Source organism: Acanthochromis polyacanthus, chromosome 19 (genome assembly GCF_021347895.1).
Source record: "Acanthochromis polyacanthus isolate Apoly-LR-REF ecotype Palm Island chromosome 19, KAUST_Apoly_ChrSc, whole genome shotgun sequence".
NCBI classification, from domain to species: Eukaryota; Metazoa; Chordata; class Actinopteri; family Pomacentridae; genus Acanthochromis; species Acanthochromis polyacanthus.
Window position 1 is genome coordinate 5718731 of NC_067131.1, and position 20618 is coordinate 5739348.

Sequence of the window (20618 nt, forward strand, 5' to 3'; positions counted from 1 at the left end):
TTAAAAACGTGTCATCATAGCTGTTTTGTCTTAATTTATGCTGCAAATGCCTTTATTCATGTGAAGGAAGACACAAAATTCAGGCACAATGAGGAAATTCAGCCTTTTTCAAAATAAAAGTCCTTTGTGGTTTTATTTGGAGGGAAGGTTAAAGATTAAAGATATATCCCCTGAAAATCTATGCATGCATACACAAGCAAGAGAGGTGAGGATGAAAAATAGTTTCTCCTTATTGTTTATTTTAATAGACTGATGGTACATATCTTACAACCAGATGATCAGACTTTTATTCCACCATGCAAATGCAAAATACGTTCATTGAAAATGTGGAAAAATCAAACCTATAACCTAAAATGCATATACAGCAGGTATTAAACTACTTTACACCATGCTCTCACAGATGTGCATTACTGTAAGAATGACTCAAATCTAAATGCAGCTACACTTCCATTACACTTAAAATGCTAATATTTTACTGTGGTAAAAGTTTAATTGTATATTAGAATTATGTCAAAGCTTAATAATATATATGTTAGATATGTAGCATTGTGTTGATCCAAGAGGAGCTGCACACGTCTAGTTTCCTCTGCTGAATTACAACACATGAAAGGATACTGTAGAACTTTTGCACAGTGATGCCAAGAAGTGACTCCCTTAGTGAGCATTAATGAATAAAAAGCTATAATAATTTCCTAAATGTTATTTATGGTGGACTTCAAAGTGCTGGAAAAAATGAAGAAGTGTCAGGTAATAAAGAGAACATGGCTTATATTTATATGTCATAAAAAGACCACAGATGACGTCATTTTCAGTCAGTGCTAACATTAAAATTGTGTCAGTTGTAATGTTTGTTTTTTTCCCAATCGGAGCCCAATTTGCCTCAAAATAAGTTGTTACCAACACATTTTAGAATCATTCCAAATGAATCTGTGCAGCTTAATGACAAAAATCCATTCTCTATACACCGCTTTATCCTCACTAGAGTCGCGGGGGGTGCTGGAGCCTATCCCAGCTAAGAAAGAAAACAAATATATGTAAATATTTTCCCCTGTAGGTCAATGTTACTATGATGATACATTGTAGTTCAGCAAGCATAACTGCATTGTCCTCATATGAGGCATTACATGTTTTTGAACTTCAGCACTACTCAGGTTTAGGGATCCACACCGAAAAGATAACAGCTAAGAACACAAAAACAGATATGACGTATATAATGGAGAAAGCCTTATCGATTTTTTTTGCCATCCTGGTCCAGTAGCCGGGCTTCTCCTCCTCCTTGCTGCTGCTGAGTTCAATCATTTTTCTGTCGATCTGCCCGAGCTCATCTGAGACCTTTTCCAAGGCAAGAGACACCTCCGTCAGCTGACTGCTGCTGCCCTGCAGTAGGAATTTAGTTGAACGATAATAAGATTATAGATCATATGGCACTGTTAGTTGATTCATTCAGTTACTGTCTGTTTTGTGTTTAAAATATTCTCCAGTTTGTCTATGCCCAGTGGCGTATCCAGGACTTTTTTACCGGGGTGGCCTTGATGGGACACAAAGCTAGTGTGGGGTGGCTATGGCATAGCGGAGTTTAATGCCATGTACGCAGCCGACCACAGTTCAAATCCCAGTACTTTGCTGCATGTGACATCCCCTCTTTCTCCCATGATTTCCTGTCTCATAAGTGTTGAATAAAGGTGTCTATTCTGGTTTATTTTTAAATTCCATTTCCCATTATTACAGTCCTCAATTATATCTGGTTATTTTAACTACTCTAAATCAGTAAAATATGTTCAGGATATGGTACAAATTTTCTAAGAGCCATTTCTTGGATTAAAGTCCTCATCTCTTCACAAATTAGATTAGATTAGCAAAATTCAATTGCTCTCAACTCATCCTGCAGAATAACATTATCAGTCATCAGCTCATCAACTGTGCCACCTGTATTGTTGCTTTACTAACTGAAGCGCCATCTTGTACCAATTACTGCAGTAAGTTGCTAGGAACGCTAGATTCATAACATCGAATTTTAAACAAAAAATTGTCTCAGATTAGTTATTTCACCGGTAAGCAGTTGTGTAATACACAGGATGATGTAGAGAGCTGGTTAGATCATGGGTAGTAGAAGCCAGACACGGAGCTGATGGGGTTCTATCCGTCTTCTCGGCATTTATTTCACTCTAGCTATGACAACCTGCTAACAATATATTATTCCTTACATACATCTCACATGTGAAAAGTAAACCCACGAGCTCTTGTTTCCTTACAGCGCTCATTAGAGCATCCACAGGCTGAACAGAAGTCCGGCATCTAAGTGTTGAGTGGCAAAACCAGCATTGTAAAAAAATATCCGAGCACCTTGTATAGTAGCTACACGTATGACATTTCTATCATTGATTGACAGAATTTCTCTTGTTTCTTGTGTTGACGAACTTGACCAACCATGGGCGTAACCGCCATCTCAGAAGTGAGGGGGACAAATTTTTCAGAGCGATTTATCATTCTCTTACATTTAATTGCACCGTCCTTAGTGGCTAAAGAACCACATAATCCCTAACAGCCACAGTACAATACCAGGGGACCAACTAGGCTAGTTCTTTAAACTATAAAGTATAAAACTTTAAACTATAAAATCTAAAGTTTTAGTGGCCAAACTCTAGTTGAGTTGACAACAATGTCCCTTGAACATCTACTGGACGAGTAGCCAAAGGTGTCAAACACTGAACATGAAATGATCAGTACTGCCTGGTTTCTCCCTGCAATAGATATCTTATTTTCAGGAAGTTATAATCTCTCCTTACCTGTAAAGACCCTACATCCTTGTCCCTGCTGCTGGCCTCTGATCCATCTCCTCCCTGACTCTGCTCTTTCTGTTATGGCAATAAACATAAAAAATGTGGTAAGAAAAATTCTGAAATAGCATTAGGAAGAGTAAAAATTGCAGTAGAATCTAACCTCAAAATCACTTTAACTCATAGATACATATTTTTTTCTCAGTCACTTAGATATATTTTTTTCACCTCTGCAGACCCTGCATGGTCAACATTACTGCTGGCCGCCACCTCTGGTCCATCTCCTGCCTGACTCTGCTCTTTCTGTTATGGAAATAATCATTAAAAAATCTGAAAATCAAAATTCTGAGGTAGAATTTGAAAGAGAAGGAGTAAAAAATAGTTGTAAATTTAACCACTTTTATACCATAGATAGCCTATTCTTTTTTCTCCTCCCTGACTCTCCTCTTTTGGGACCAAAAGACTTAAATACATGGAGAGCAATTGTGAGCACATCTTCTGCCCAGAAATTAAAGAGGACTGGGTTTATTCCAAGAATAAACTAATTAGCAGTAATGTAACAGAGGCAACAACATTTGAATTATTGTTAACTAGCTTAACGTTTTACCTTGTCATCATTTAGCTAACAAGTCTAACATTGTTTGCATCCAACAAGGTCACACAACTTACACGGTTTGTTTAGAAAGAACTGTGTAAAGTTTTTTGCTTCTTGCTAGCTCAGGCTGGTTTGCAAAACATTACTCCAGACGCACGTTCAGCACTGCTCAGCACAGCAGCACGTCTCCTGTGGAACACCTGCGTTAGCATGTGCTCATGGTGCATTCAAAGACGGCTCGGGAAAACACACACGTACCCCCCCCCGTCCGTTACACCCATGTGGCCAACTACCTGTCGGATCTGGGGTGGCCTGGGGTGGCCTGAAATCTCATTGGCCACCCCTGGGGCCACCCCCCCCCTAAAATCGCCATTGTCTATGCCACCTTTACAGTGAGGATGACAGGAACTTTTCCTACTCATGGTCAAAGAATTTTTAAAAATCCCGTTTACGAAAATATCTCTAAAAACATCTCTTGAATGCAGACATGCCAGTTCTAACCTCTTTGTCCACATGTGGCTGTTGATCAGCAGAGGCATTGTTGAAACACCCACAGTGAGTCCATTTCTTCATCTCTGCAAGGACATACCAGACAATTGTAGAAAACATACAATAAGTAATGATTTTAAAGTGATTATGTCACTCATAACTAAATGTGCGCAATGGATCTGCAAAGGGTAATTGGGAATTTATATTAAAATTAGGAACATCCTGCCTCAGAGTGATGCTGAAAAGTTAGTCCGTGCATTTGTCACTTGAAGACTGGACTAATCTAAGTCTTTGCTACCACGCCCTCTCAGTACCTCTCTGAAAAACCTGCAGTTGATCCAAAATACTGGAGTGAGAGGAAGGAACCAGGAAGAGAGAATGTATTTTTGAATTTAAAATCCTTCTTCTAACACACAAAACCCTAAACAACCGAGCTCCATTGTATCTTAAAGACTTTATTGTGCCATATTATTCCAACAGAGCACTTTGCCCTGAGGCGTGCATGTTTTCTTGTGATTCACTGAGTTTGTAAAAGCAAATGGGAGGCAGAATCTTCCAACATCAGGTTATTCTGCTGTGGAACCAGCTCTCAGTTTGGGTTCAAGATCCAGCCACTCTTCCCACCAACAAAATTAGGTTTAAAATTTCTCTTTTTGATAAAACTTATGGTTAGTCCTGCTCAGGTGACCCTGTACAATCCCTTAGTTATGCTACAACAGACCCAGACTGATGGGGACTTCCCATGATGTACTGCGCACCTGTACTCCCTTTCTCTCCCTTTGTGTCTTCTCTCTCCTGTAGTTTCTTTTGTTCTCTCCAACTAGCCTCACCAACCTTCATAATGTTTAGTGTTCTCTGGCCTGTTTTCTATGTGATATTTTGCTCTCCCTCCACTTTACCCTCACCCCAAACAGTCAAGGCAGACAGACGCCCTCACTGAGCCTGGTTCTGCTGAAGGTTTCTTCCTGGTAAGGGATTTATTGGCATTAATTGGGGTTTTCTCTATAATATTGTATGGTCTTACTGTGTGATGTGCATTGAGATTTAATATGTTGTGAATTGGTACGATAACAGTAAAACTCCATCGAGTTGAATTGATTGCTGAGGGTTTGCAGTATCTGCAATGTTCTCACCTCTGAAACAGCCGTGGAAGTTGCCTTTGTCCAGTTTGTCCTCACGGCTCTCATTCAGGCTTTGGTCTTTATCAGTCACATCATCCTGGAAGTCTTTGTCCATCAGATACATCACAAAAATGGTCTCCATGAGGCTGAGCAGCATCATACCAAAAACCCCAATGCAGTAGATCGCTGAGAAGAGCAAAAAGCATCATTACTGTGGTCAAGCCGCTACTCATTGAGTCCAGTGAAGTTCAGCAAAAGCAAGACTCTACCTATAAGTGGGATCCTGTCTGATGACGCAGGCAGAATCTCATTGAGAATAAGCTGCATCACTGTGACAGCAAGCAGCACAGTGACCTTGAAGCTGAGCTTCTCACCACCTCTGTTGGAGATCAGGAGGGAGGCCAGGTCCAGACACAAGAAGAAGAGAACAGGCACCAAGAAGTTGGCAATGTAGAGGATAGACCTCCTCTTCATGGTGATCTGTGAAAAGATGTGCCAGATGTTTGATCAACTTCTATATGTTTGACATTCACAACTATGTGTCATAGTCTTTGGGTTTTGGTTCCAGTTTTGTTGTTCTAGATCATCTCCTGTGTCTTTTCCTTTTCTCTGCGTCTTTCATACTTTGCTGTTAGTGTTTTCTCTGCTTATATGTACATTCCAGGTCCCTTTTCAGTTTTATTTTGAATCCCTTTTCCTTGTATTTCATTTGTTTTTACTTCTTCTCTTTACCACTTTTTCCTAACTTTTTGATTGTTCTCAGTTTACGTGTTTTGCCTCCCCAGTTAGTTCTCTGTGTAGTTATAGTCCTGGATCTTCATTTGCTCTTTGCCAGTTTGCAACACTGTTTTGTTTCAAGGACCTTTCCTTGTGTTCACCCATCTGCCACCTGCCTGCTCCTTGTGCTCATCAGGTTTTGTTTTGGTACCTTGTTGGATTTGGGAGTATTTGGGATATCATCATTTGGACTGGGCTGCACAGTGGTGTGGTGGTTTGCACCATCACCTTGCAGCAAGAAGATTCCTGTTTCGTGTCCCGGCATTCCCGGGATCTTTCTGCATGGAGTTTGTATGTTCTCCCTGTGCATGCATGGGTTTTCTCCGGGTACTCCGGCTTCCTCCCACAGTCCAAAAATATGCTGAGGTTAACTGATCACGCTAGCTTGTCCATAGGTGTGAATATGAGAGTGATTGTGTGTCTGTATATGTAGTTCTGTGAGAGACTGGTGACCTGTCCAGGGTGTCCCCCGTCTTCAACCCTAAGTCAGCTGGGATAGGCTCCAGCGCCCCACAACCCTAACAGGGATTAAGGGGTGTATAGATAATGGATGGACGGATCACTTGGACTTTCAGTTAGTCATTTTCCTGTATCCCAACGGCTTTATTGTTTATGCCCTAGCCCTTCAGTAACTTTTATACAGAACAGCACTACAAATGACACAATGCTAACTTGAAAACTTTAGACTGTGATACAAGCCATAATAACACATTTGCCTGTGGAAAACTTTTAATGTGAAGGAGCACCAGCAGGAAAGCCTTAATTGCATCAGCAGTAACTTTACAGAATTACTGGAACTGAGTCAGGCTGATACTGGAGACTACGCAGAAGTCACTACAAACTCCAGTCCAGAGAGATTGAGAGAGAAACAAGCAGGACCACAGCAGTGCAGCTTAGCATTATCTGCTGTGAGTCTGCAGCGGCTAAAGTGGGCAAATCTGTGTTGATGGAACAGTTTTGACCTCTGTGTGTCTGCATCCAGAAATACTTACAGTGTAAATAATAGTAGTTTGGTTAAACCCCAGTATGTCGTTCGTTTCTTCTTCGGCTGTCATGTTGATGAACAGCCATTCGTACTGCGTCCGCATCACTTGACGAGACCGCTCTGTGATCGCTGTATTGTTTGGGTTGAATAATAACTTTATTTCTTTATCTGAAATGGGGGAAAAAAAAACATAAGCATGAGTTTTCTTTGATCAGCACTGTAGGAATGTATGTGGTGGCATCTGATGATGTGTGTTCATGTTTGAGCCTCACCAGAGTGTAAGATAGACTTGAAGGAGATGGTGCATCTCTGAATGTCAAAAGGGAAATTGTAAGCGGTCATCCTGCAGGTGGTGAGCATCACCTGGTCATTCCTATACTCGATCAAGCCGTAAAAATTAATCTTGAGGTAGGGACTTGGACGGACTTTATCCTTTTCTAGCCTGTATAAGAACAAATACAGACATGATGGTGTAAACCACATATGGAATCTGTGTTACACTGTAAAACATTAAGCTTCTTTAACCTTCATCTGTACATGTAACTTATTATTTTTTTTGTCTGTGAGTTGGATTTTTCAGTCCCTTTAGGTAGTTTTCACCCACATAGTTGCCATCACATTTACCAAAGCTTATTTGATTCCAACCAGGTTTGAGGTGTATAAATAAAAGAATCATTTAGGGTCCATGGGGACCCCAGCCAGACTGTGCATCTTTTATTTATGTATGTTTGTGTTCTGCTGCTCCACTTGCATTGTGTTTCATTTCAGTTCAGAAGCTCTTACTCTAATATTGTAAGCAATACACATCAGTAATCATCAACAGTAATTTCATTGTTTCTTTCATATTTGAATCTCTAGATGACACACGTTTTAAGAAAACATACATTGAGAGGATATGGACAGGTACAGAAATGTGAAACAGATTAAATACTGCTGGGGTCCAGTTTTACCCCAAGTGTACGGATGAAGTAGGCTTTGCTATCTGTACTGATGAGAGTAAAACATTGAAAAAAAATATGTCCACATGGTAATAAAATAATGCAGTAAATCACTTGTTCTTACACTTTAGTAAATATTTTTGAACGCACAAGGCAATAATTGATTACTGTTATTAGTGGGCACCTGTCAGCAGCTCATGGAATAAGTACAGGGAATAGACGGTGACAAGACTAGCTTTATAGAGGTCATTAAACAGAATTTTTGAGTCAATGTTTTAAATTTAAGTTTTTCAGTTTTGGCATTCCTGAACAGTAACACAATGCTAATAATACACAATAAACTCACATCTCTTCAGTGGTTAGATCTGGCATCCACAAATGTTTAGTTGGAACTATTATATGTTCAAGTCCACAGAAGCGAAATGGATACCACCATATGTGCTCATTGTACCATTCCTTTGCAGGCACACGTAGTTTGGGTAGAAGATGTGCATGATATGGAAAAAAATAAATAAATAGAGAAAGAAAAAGAAGAGATGAAAAAGAGATGCAATTTAAAACTAATAATTTGTCACAGTAGGGAGCTTTTGAGAAATGTTGCAAGACAAAACTCACCATAACAATCCACACATAAGAAACGAAAACCTGGTCGGTCTCTCTCTATGAGCAAAGAAATACACGAGTGAAAATCTCTTCAGCTGCACACCTTCACAATTACCGTACTACTCAGGGCTCCAGACTGCGACTAAATGGTCGCATTTTGCGACCAAAATTGGAGCGAGTGCGAGCAAATTTTTCATCTACTCGCGCATGTGCGACCAGTAAATTTGCCGATTTTTAAAAAATTACTATTGAGTATTTTTTGTTGCCGACAAACTTCTGCTCCACACTTCAGCCCAGTACACAGTAATGCGCAAATGAGCTGGTTTAACCGACATTAACTCCAAAAGAAGAAGAAAGGAGATGAACACAAAGAAGAAGAAGGCGGGTCAATGTGTGTGAGACCGGGTGGCGAATGACTGTGAAGCTTCTGATGTTTCACAAAGCCTTTATTCAGCGTTATTTTAAACACAAATTCGCCTTTCTGTCCTCCACTCCTTTCTTGTTCCCATTCCAGCTGTTTCTAAGTTTAGACACATCCTTTGCTAGACATCAAATGTTGAATAGTCTGTATTTATATAGCACTTTACTATACCTGCAAGGTGATACATCACATTCACACACTGGGCGAAGCTGCCATGCAAGGTGCTAACCACGACCCATCAGGAGCAGTTAGGGGTTAGGTGTCTTGCTCAGGGACACCTTGACATGAGCACAACGGGCCGAGGATCGAACCGGCAACCCTCCGATTGCAAGACGGCCACTCTACCCACCCAGCCATGCCGCCCCAAAGCAACAGCATGGAACCGTTTTCTTTCATCTCTACGTGGATTTCCGGACTTTTCTGCAGCATCTTTGTCATGTCAAGAAACCTCTTCTTAGAGAAACACTTCCTGTACCGCTGAAATGGTCTCAAAATAAAAGCCCGTAGCATTAAAAATACGCCTTCAAAATAAAAGCCTGGAGGAAACGGTAATTTTAACACTAGTAAAACAAAGGCTTACCAAAATTGATGAACTGATCAACAGACCTTTATAAGAGTAATTTACACATGATTCAGTATAAATACATGACGTGCACATGCATAACACATGCCTGTACTCAGCACAAGGTCATTTTTATTGCAGATTTCATCCGTCGGAAATTATACATCAACTGAGCACCTTTGGGGGAGTACTGCGCACTCTGAGTGCTTTTCTTATGTTGTGTCAACTGCTGCACAATAAATTGTGAATTGAAAACATAGTTTCTGCATTTATTGTGCAAGTATTTATACAGTGAAAATGAGTGGAAATGTGAATATTTACTTTGCATGTCGATTTTGGTGTGCGCCCCTAAACTTTCTGCTTGCGCTCTTAAAATTTTAAGTTAGCGGCCACTGTGCTCCTAGGAAAAAAAGTTAGTCTGGAGCCCTGCTACTCAACAAAACATGACAGTTTTTCTCTAAAATCCAAGTTCACACCCTTCTGAAACAAACAGCATGATCAGTTAATGCCAAATCAAATCACAGAGCCCCACTCAGCTGCTGCAGATAAACTGTTTTATCATTTCTACTTTGTCTGATAAAATTAATATAATACAGGGTAATGATGGCAGTTGAGATCAATTGCATTGCAATGACCTCAGACAGCAGCTCAACCACTGATGATATGTAATGCTTTGGCCTCAGCAAAAACCAATGATTTGCTCCTCAGCACATAGCCTTAATTCACAGAGGTTTTGAGATAATCTGCTTCATGACCAGAAAAACTCTCATTAAAAAGAAAGCTTGATATAAAAGTTAATAACTTACCACGTCTAGGATGGCATAAATCAGCATGGTAATATATACATCTGTAGAAAAACTGTGATCCATCACTGGCCGTGTCACAACGTATTTATCAGTGTCTCTGGTCAGATTCAGGTAGTTTACAATATCCCGAATACTGCACATTTTACTGTAATCTTCATAATCTGAAACAATATCAAAGCACATTCTGTCATCATATGAAAAAAAAAATTCAAATACTAACCTCCATGTTCTCATTTTTGCTCTTTACAAGAACAGCTGCCTGTCCTTGTAGTTGTTTAGATTATTTTAAATAGGCCAGGATTTTTTATCTGCTTCTTTAAAATGCATTATCAAACCATAACAAGAATGTCTGCTGTAATATCCAGAGAGTAAGGTCACCACAAGGCCATTTTTAGATGCAGCTCAGTGACTGCAGGATTTATCTCACAAGTTTAACTAAAGCACTTGAAATGTGATCACTTTTGCAGACATTTAAATTTTACATGCAGTTTTTTTTTCTTTTGAAATCCATCATCTAAATTCACATTTTTCAAATCAAAGGCAACAACTCAATATTCTGCTCAAGTCGGCCCAGGAAGAACAGTTCAGACACCAGCAGTGCAGGTTAATAATCATGCATCCAATAATAAAAACAGCATTTGAATCAACACAAGAAGTTTTGATGTGGTATTATGATGTTAAAATGTAGCTCATCTGGAACTTCCACTCATCTTTGAGTGCAGTTTTTGACACGTCTTGCTTAATGACTGGGGAAACAAAGCAGATAGGCTCTGTATAAAAAGGTCCTGTGTCATTTTTGAGTGTGCATTTCTTACATGGCTCGGTTTGAATGGTTGCTTCAATAGGGAGACCTTCACCTGAGAATAAAAAAAAACAGCATGCAATCTTTAACATTATTTCCATGGATACACATCGTCTGCTTTACATGCTGTATTATGATGAAGTGTTGATGTCATTTATTGATGTCAACTCATCTCTGTTCTAATATCATATGCTGGTATGTTTTTTAAAAAAAAAACTGTCAAACATCGCTCATCAGTAATTATCTCCAGTGCTTTTTTTAAAAAAATTATCTTATATTGTTTCAAGTCTCTTTTTGCCAACATCACTTGTTGGAGCATACATTACACTTTATGTTCATAAAAACACACTATTTACTTCTTTATATATCTAAAAAAAATCACTCTTGGCAAAGAAAATAATCGTTTCATATTTAGAAAGATCTCATATACTGCATAAACAAGTCCTGCACATTTTTTTGGAGTATTTCTTTTGTACCTGACATTTCCTCTGAGCTCTGATTGTTGGCCTGTTGATCATCATAAAGCTCTGAAGTGGAGGTATTTACACCTGAGAGAAAGCAACACACATTACTGTCTACGTTATTTCCACGTCTGCACATCTCCAGTGCTACATGTTGAATAATAAAATGTTGATGCCACTTAATTGTTTCTTCAATCAACAATCAGTTCAAGAAGGTTTGCTGTGATATTAAGAAAACACTAAAACATGACATAAGAACATCAGCAGTTTCTTTTGAGCTTTAAACAAGTTTTGACACATACTGCATGACGAACAAAAAAGAAAGAAAGAAAGAAAATAATATACAAACACACCTTCTCATTCAGTGTTTTTATATAATTATTTTATACATTGTAGATTAATACTGAAGACATGAAAACTATGAAAGAATACATGTGGAATTAAAATGTACAATGTAGAAAATAATACAAATAAATAGAAAGTATTGAATGGGAAGGTGTGTCCAACCTTTTGATTGGCAGTATATATATGCATAATACACACATGCATAAACAGATATGCTGCAGTATACTACATGTAAAAGTTCTGCACAGTTTTTCAGTGTTTGTTTTGTACCTGACATTCCCTCTAAGCTCTGATTGGACGCCTGTTGATCATCATAAAGCTCTGAACTGGAGGTATTTCCACCTAAGAGAAAACAACATTTATTTTTCCATCTTATTTCCATCCAAACACATCTCCTGCTCTACATAATTTATCAGAATTAAGTACTAAGAGGGGGGCAAAAAATGTTTAAAAATCAGCAGCACGTTTAAATGTAATCCATTCCAGTACACTACTATCACATATGACTTCAATAATAATGTACAAATATCAACTTTTAGACCAAAAACAAAAACTAAGAATGGAGAAGATGTCAGGCCCTCCACCTCTGGCTCTCGTTAATGACAGGTTTTCCGTTTCTCCTCCCTTCAGGTGGGAGTAATGAAGCCTTCTACCTCCATTCAATTCAATTCAATTTTATTTATATAGCACCCATTACAGGTCAAACTGTCTCGAGACGCTTTACAGAACCCATATGCCTGAACTCCCTTATAGACAGATGCTGCACACCACTCTATGCCGGACTGTCAAACAGTCACAGTCAGTTTTGGTTCTCTTTTCTGTCTAGCTCTTTGGTCTTCGGCTTATTGTAAGTCCTTCTGTTCTCCCTTTCAGTCTGGACTCCTGCCTGCCAAGCCTCCGCTGTCTGAATCTACATCTGTATTCTGGATCCACCTACAACCCTTTCCCTCAGCCGCTGCACCACCGCCTTCGCCAACCAACACATCGCCGATTCCCTGCCACGGCCTCTCATACCCCTCTCTGCTTTCGATCTCTATTTCAACTGTGTAGCGTATTCTTGTCCCTGCAGTGTCTAGTTTTGCCGTTAGCAGTCCAGTTCCGTAGCTTCTCCTGCTCTTGTGTTCCTGCTTTCCAGCCTAGGTTCTACCTATCGTGGGTTAGTTCCATTCCTTTGTATTTTGCTATATTCTAGTGTCAGTTATTCTGCCTGACCTCTAGAGGGCGCCTGCATTCTGTGAGCCTTTACTGTTCATCTCACTCATGACTTCCTCCTCACCTCTGGTTGTAGTCCTATGTGTCCAGCTGTAGTCTGTAACCTGTATTTTTCTCTTTAGGATAATAAAAGTACTCTTTTACTTTACGTTGTTGTGTATCCTACCCTGCTCTTGAGCCCTATTAGTGGATCCGTAACAGAAGCTCTGGGAAAAATAATCGAATTCATGGTGGAGCTGTGGTAATGGATTCCATTAGGCTGCACAGCTGTACCTAGGTAAGTGGCCAGTAAGTGCATCTATTAATTAGACACAGTCATGAAACCACTGAGAGGTGATGTGATTGAAAAACAGGAGTCAGGGTGATGGGTAGAAGAAGATGTCCAAGCCACTGAATATTCCTCAAAGTCGGGTTAAATCCATCGCTGATAAAATGAAGGAATATGATGCCTGTGTAAATTTGCCTAGAACAGGTCATCTTTAAAAACTGAGTGACTATGCAAGAAAAGGGCGACTGAGGGAGGCCACCAAGACATGTATGAGTCCTCAGAGGGAGCACAACGGTAGACACAGGTACAACACAGATGGTAGAGTTCAGCGCAAGGTCAGGGAATGAACAGTCTTAGCAGAGTACTGCGCTCTCTGATGGTTTCTGTTGTTCAATATGTAATTTCTGAGTTTATTATCTACCTGGAGTTTCCTGAAAGCTGTGATTGGACTGGTGATGATCGTCATGAAGCTCTGGTAGCTCTGAACTGGAGGTTCTTTGCCCTGATGGAAGAAGCACACAGGTATTTGTCAGAATAATGCCCACACATATTCATTTCCTGCTTTGCATGTTGTAGTGTGATTAAATGCTGATACCATTTATTTGTCTTTTAAACACAAAAATCAATGGATTGATTGAATTGATTGATTTTAATGTATTTACTCTCTGAAACAATCAGCTGACCAGGCCACCATGAATAGAGCTGTGGAGCACCACTGGGTCCACCCATGTACAGAAATGTTTCACTTTATTCTGTATTTCCATTTTATTTTATTCTTAAAATCTTTTTAAATGAAATTTAACAAATAAATATGGAATAATCCCAGTGAACTGGCATGTCTAATGCCATGTCGTCATTGCTTTTCATCGGAGCGGGGTGGAATAGGCTCACAGTAGAGTAGCATCAGCTCCATCAACTTATTAACCACCCAATAGATTTATGTAGATGAACAATGGACAGCCATTTGTGATGTCTTTGTTTGCCATGGTGTACAACCTTCAATACATCAACACAGCATCAGCGTTCTTCTGCTTGAAGGAGAGGTCAGTCAGAGGCTAAAATCAATTCAAAATGCTTTACTCGTACAGTGCAGAACAGAACATAGTGTCACATTTTTGGAGTTTATCCTGAACTGAAACAGACTTTAACAGATACTTGGTTTATGTTGCAGATTTTAGTACTTCCTCTATTTTGCATAAAAAAGCACTACTCATAACTGCTCTGTAACAAAGATCTTCATCAGATGTTTAAACTGATGACTAGATCAGACTAATATCAGAGTTTGGTACCAATTCAAGCCATAGAAATGCTCCAATTGTGAGTGACAAAGTCTTCTATGGAAACCAGAAAGGAAACTTTTACTGGCAGAAGCAATGATGCATGAAAGTTACTTCAAGATGTTTTCAGGTTTCTGGATTATATCAAAATAAATAATCCGAGATGCTGCTGTGTAACTTTTTAAATGTCATTCATTTCATTCCCTACTATGAAGGTAAATTTGTTTCTTTATTCTTCAGTCAAAAAAAGTTGCTCCAATCGCAAAACATGTTTTCAATCAAAAAAAACTTCACTTCAATCAAAAAAAAAACGTTTTCAATCAAAGAAAAAACTTGTTCAAACGCAAAAAAAAATATTTGAGACCCAAAAAATTGCATATAAACACGTTTTTTCTTTGATAGAATTTTTTTTGTTGTTGTTGAAAATACATTTTTTGATTGAAGTCATATTTTTGGATTTGAGCCATATTATGGGTAGGACATTTGTTTCTTTATTACTCAATGAAAACAAAAGCAGCCCCAACCTCAAAAAATGTTTCCAATAAAAAAAAAGGTCAGTTCAAAAATAATAAAAAAATTCAATCAAAGAAAAAAACGTTTTCCCAATAGAAAAAATATTTGAGACTAAAAAACAAATGCATTCGAACACGTTTTTTCTTTGATTGAAATTTTTTCATTATTGAATTCAGTTTTTATTTGACTGAAAATACATTTTCTGATTGAAGTCATATTTTTGGATTTGAGCCATAAAATGAGTAGGACGTTTGTTTCTTTATTACTCAATCACAAAAGATATAACTTTAATCAAAAAATAATAATTTTCAATCAAAGAAAGAAAAAAGTGTTCGGAGTGTTTCGACTTTGTTTTGGCATTCAAACACCTTTTTTTCCGATCGAAGTGAAAGAAGTTTTGAAGCCTGTTTTTGCGATTGAATCATTTTGACACAAACATCCCACAGTGGGCGGATGCTTTTCCATTGGTCGGGCATGTTTGAGTGACAGGTGTCCACACCAATGACGAATCTCTCTCCAGAAGAAGCTAGAAGCTAGCTACTTGCGTGCGGGAAGTCAGTCTTTTCTATAGTCGTATGTTTGTGCAGCTGACACTGCATCTGTGGTTGCAGGCGCAGGCCACTACTTATTCCACCACCAGCTGCAGCTGCATTGTAGTATCCACAATACTTAATTTACTGAGTACAATGCCCTCAGCACACTTCATATTATAGGCTATATAAACACTGTTAAGCACGTTATATTAACCCGTTGCGCTTCAGTTGCGCTTCAGTGTCCCACCCCCGGTACACTTTGGGATCTGCATAAGCAATTTGTTAAATGTCTGAAACTGCAAACGCGATTATACAAACACTATACACCGATGGAAAGCTTAGATTCTCATGAATCCGCCGGTATAAACCACTTTCAGATGTGATTACCACAGCGGGTGAGAAAAACACATTTGTCCGACAAAAACGAATATCCATCCATTCGTTCTCTATGGGAGACGCCAGTGTTTACAAACAGTGACGTCACGAAGTCACGTGATTACCGCGCTGGTTGGCAAGAGGAACCAGAGGAACAATGGCTGATGATAACAATGCGAACTATCCTTCCGTGAAATTGTCCGATTATGCTCAATCCTTATCACCTGAGGCCCGACAAATATACGTGAGTAAGCTGAGATATCAGGGAAACAGTAAAACCTTGCCAGATCCCTACAATTTGAAGACTGGGCGGGTTGACGATCCTTCATTGTGGCCGGACATTTCCTTCACCGACATTTATTTTTACTTGATTGACACCGCTGGGCAGTTCGCCCACCCAAAAATATATAATTATGAATTAAAAATAATATATCTTCTGTTAATCTTCAACAATATGTCAAAGAAACGTCAAGAAGTTGCTGTATTTTTTGTCTGCAGTATGGCTTCTATGTAACAGTAACAGACCCACAGCATTGGTGATCGAAAATAGGACAATTCTAAAAAACGATCGCTAGACGCATACAGAAACAAATATGGTTACAAATATGAGGCTGCTGGCTTAAGGAGATGTTATTGAATATACTTCATTCGACTTTAGTATACTTTCATCGTCTAAAAAGCGATCGGTAACACATGACAACACTGAACCAAACGAAAGTGTAGAGATCGCTTCACGCGAAGGATGCGACACTAAATCAATATCTTTTGGTAAATATGCTCAAAGTTGGACATACTAAACATGCTAAACTGTTGAACAGTTTAATTGAAGAAAAGTGGGAACCACAAACACGATCTCTGCTGCTTACTGGGGTACATTTTTTCCTGTTGATGGCCTGAAGCCACCGCCATCTTCTCTCTCCTGAAATCAGTATTCGGTGAAATTCCAAGCTTGATCCCTTCTCAAAATGCTTCGTACAACCAACAACTACACACGCTATTACCATTGTGGTAAATGCATGTGCAATTTCATTCATGAAAAGCGATAACTTACGTATTTGTTTCAAACCCGATACCGTTCTCATAGCAAGCCGTTATGTTACTGCCGGTTCTTGCCAACCAGCAGCGGTCTTGTACCACGTGACCGTAACAAATGACGACACGCTGGCGTCTCCCATATACACGGCTTCAACGTACACAGCGCGACTCACATTTCCGGGTTCATTATTACACACAGATGAAAATATTCCACAAAAAACGGCCATAATCCAACCTTGGACATCCAGACGAAACAAGCCAGTAAAATATTTTTTTCCAAAACATGTCTTGAAGTCGGCATATTATCCACGAATCGGTCGTTTTCGAGGAAATGCACCTCGCAATGGGCGTCCAATATTCCCTGTATTTCTCGTCATATTTTTATTTACAAATAGAATATTAGCGATTTTTTGTACTGAAAATGGCTGGAATTGACTGCAGCTTGCACAGTGGATTAATATCTCATTGCATATTTCACTGCAGTGCTCAGCTCACATCTAGCACAGGATACTGTTCCTCCACTCTACAACGATATATTTACCACATGTTGGACAGGGAAAGTAGGACAGCCGGAATTACAGATAAGTCATGACTCTCTGCAGATGTTGCTGGATACCTCCTTACCACTGGGTCATTTAGCAGAAATGCATGGCATTTCACGATCGACCATCTACAGAAGGATGAAGGAACATGACATGTCAGTCGGATCATGCTATTCTGACATTTCAGATGAGTTAGATCAGAAAGTCAGAGCCATTAAGGCAAGCATGGGAGGAACAGTATCCTGTGCTAGATGTGAGCTGAGCACTGCAGTCAGCTCTTGCAGACCATCAACCAGCTCTGCAGGAACTTCCAAATATTGTGCACCAGCTCGAGCAAACTGCAACTCTTGATTGCATACAAACAGGAGGGCCCAATGACAGAGCCCAACCTATCCCTTAACCTCACTAAATATTGTTGTGCCATTGGATGCCTGCAATGAGATATTAATCCACTGCGTTAATTTAATGTGCTTAACAGTGTTTATATAGCCTATAATATGAAGTGTGCTGAGGGCATTGTACTCAGTAAATTAAGTATTGTGGATACTACAATGCAGCTGCAGCTGGTGGTGGAATAAGTGGTGGCCTGCGCCTGCAACCACAGATGCAGTGTCAGCTGCACAAACATACGACTATAGAAAAGACTGACTTCCCGCACGCAAGTAGCTAGCTTCTAGCTTCTTCTGGAGAGAGATTCGTCATTGGTGTGGACACCTGTCACTCAAACATGCCCGACCAATGGAGAAGCATCCGCCCACTGTGGGATGTTTGTGTCAAAATGATTCAATCGCAAAAACAGGCTTCAAAACTTTTTTCACTTCTATCGGAAAAAAAGGCGTTTGAATGCCAAAACAAAGTCGAAACACTCCGAACACTTTTTTTTTTTGCTTTGATTGAATTTTTTTTTAAAAATAAAGTTACATCTTTTGTGATTGAGTAATAAAGAAACAAACGTCCTACTCATTTTATGGCTCAAATCCAAAAATATGACTTCGATCAGAAAATATATTTTCAGTCAAATAAAAACTGAATTCAATAATGAAAAAATTTCAATCAAAGAAAAAACGTGTTCGAATGCATTTGTTTTTTAGTCTCAAATATTTTTTCTATTGGGAAAACGTTTTTTTCTTTGATTGAATTTTTTTTAATTATTTTTGAACTGACCTTTTTTTATTGGAAACATTTTTTGAGGTTGGGGCTGCTTTTGTTTTCATTGAGTAATAAAGAAACAAATGTCCTACCCATAATATGGCTCAAATCCAAAAATATGACTTCAATCAAAAAATGTATTTTCAACACAAAAAAAATTTCTATCAAAGAAAAAACGTGTTTATAGGCAATTTTTTGGGTCTCAAATATATATTTTTTTGCATTTGAACAAGTTTTTTCTTTGATTGAAAATGTTTTTTTTTTTATTGAAAACATGTTTTGCGATTGGAGCAACTTTTTTATCGATTGAAGAATAAAGAAACAAATTTACCTTCATACACTTCGTGATGGAGTGGGTGGGTTGCAACAGGAATTCTATAGAAACACTACTTTTTTTTGTAACTAGTACAGACAATGCTGGTAAATTGCATTAAAATACAGCAGACAGAAGCAGGTTTAACAGGTTTAGCCAAACCGCAGTACATTTCTCAGTGCACCTTCACACACTATACTGAATTATTTGAGCTTACCTGTGAGGAGAAGCAGAAAGAAGAAGCCTGCAAGCATCATGGCTGTGGGAGGTCAGTGAACATCCCAGCTGTCACTGTGCTGTCTGGAGAGGATTCCAGCTTTAACATCAGTGGAAGGAGGCAGGGCTAATGTGATGACAGACCTTTTAAGAAGTTTCCAATGAAACTGGCCGGAAATCCAAACACTCAGCACTCACTGGCCTGTGGGAAGACCAGCTTTCTTATCAAACCAACAGCGGCTTACTTCCCACTTCCACTGTTGATGCTGCTTGGTTTTTCAAAGTCGTTAAATGAAGGAGTTGCATTAGAAGCTGGTTTTGTTTTGGAAGATGTCCAACTGCATGGTGCCCAGTGCTATCTGTGACAATGACTGTTTCTTCTGGGTATAATGAGTGTGGTTTTGAAGCTGCCATGTGCTGTTTGGTGGCTTCTCGTGGCAGCTTTGGGTGAAAACCCTGGTGAGGCCTACAAGACAGAAAGCAACAGTTTCAGTACAATGATTAAGTGATTGGACTTAATGGATAAGTGGATGCCTGTTGAAGTGGATACGGGGCATTGCTTTATGAAAGAATAAACTGAAAAGTGTGTCACTGCAGGTGTTCCAGCCAAAAGAGTCCCCCATGGGCTGGAACATCTTTTGGAAGGTTCTGGGAGGAACCAAGTGTAGATGAGGAGAGGGTGAGAAGAAATCTCTTCAGGTGATAAAATATATAAATTGCTTGATGAGGATGTTGGTAGTCATTTTTAGCAAATGGATATCCAGTTTTAATGTTTGTTGTTATCGTTAAAATTAAAGACATATTGTGTTTTTGGGCTGCACAGTGGAGTAGTGGTTAGCACGTTTGCCTTGCAGCAAGAAGATCCCTGGTTCAAATCCTGGGGTGGACCTGGGATCTTTCTGCATGGAGTTTGCATGTTCTCTCTGTGCATGCGTGGGTTTTCTCCGGGTACTCCAGCTTCCTCCGACAGTCCAAAAATATGCTGAGGTTAAATGGATACTCTAAATTGTCCGTAGGTGTGAGTGTGATTGTTTGTCTGTATATGTAGCCCTGTGACAGACTGGCGACCTGTCCAGAGTGTCTCCTGCCTTCACCCTAAATCAGCTGGGATAGGCTCCAGCACCCCCCGCGACCCTGTGAGGATAAAGCGGTGTATAGAGGATGGATGGATGGATGTGTGTTTTTGTGAAATTCTTGTGCTTGATTATTTTTGCTTAAGCCTTGTGTTGGTAGGTCTGAGGGGCTGATTAGGGAGAGGCCACAAAAGTAGAGTGAGGGCGAGGAGAGAGAGGAAAGCAGCGCCGCAACACACCAGTTAACCACCTTTGCTGTTTGTGTTCCTTTAATGTGAATATTGCTGAATAAACACCAGGTTGACCAGCCTCTTGTTTTATCCAAACGCAGAACGGTCATCCTAACAGTAACGACATTTAAATCCACTATTAGAAGTCATATTAGTGTACTAGACTCTCATGAAGACCAGTGTTCATGCTGTGTTTATGT

General features: G+C 39.4%; 1 protein-coding gene and 1 long non-coding RNA gene across 2 annotated transcripts in view; both read right to left on the minus strand.

Annotated features, from left to right (window-relative positions):
- Positions 1-219: 219 nt before the first annotated feature.
- LOC110948354 (5-hydroxytryptamine receptor 3A-like) overlaps positions 220-20618 on the minus strand; it is a 78623-nt gene continuing 58224 nt past the window's right edge. The window contains exons 11-15 of the mRNA XM_051939622.1: positions 4995-5168; positions 3874-3947; positions 3006-3080; positions 2787-2855; positions 220-1377 (exon numbers count right to left, since the gene is read on the minus strand). Of these exons, the coding sequence (XP_051795582.1) occupies positions 1144-1377; positions 2787-2855; positions 3006-3080; positions 3874-3947; positions 4995-5168 (626 nt within the window). The 3' untranslated portion in view covers positions 220-1143. The remainder of the gene's footprint in view (positions 1378-2786; positions 2856-3005; positions 3081-3873; positions 3948-4994; positions 5169-20618) is intronic.
- LOC127531131 (uncharacterized) lies at positions 10859-12034 on the minus strand. The gene is made up of 3 exons (XR_007938076.1): positions 11953-12034; positions 11353-11424; positions 10859-10931 (listed from the first exon to the last, which is right to left on the minus strand). It is a non-coding gene; the product is annotated as an uncharacterized LOC127531131 (long non-coding RNA).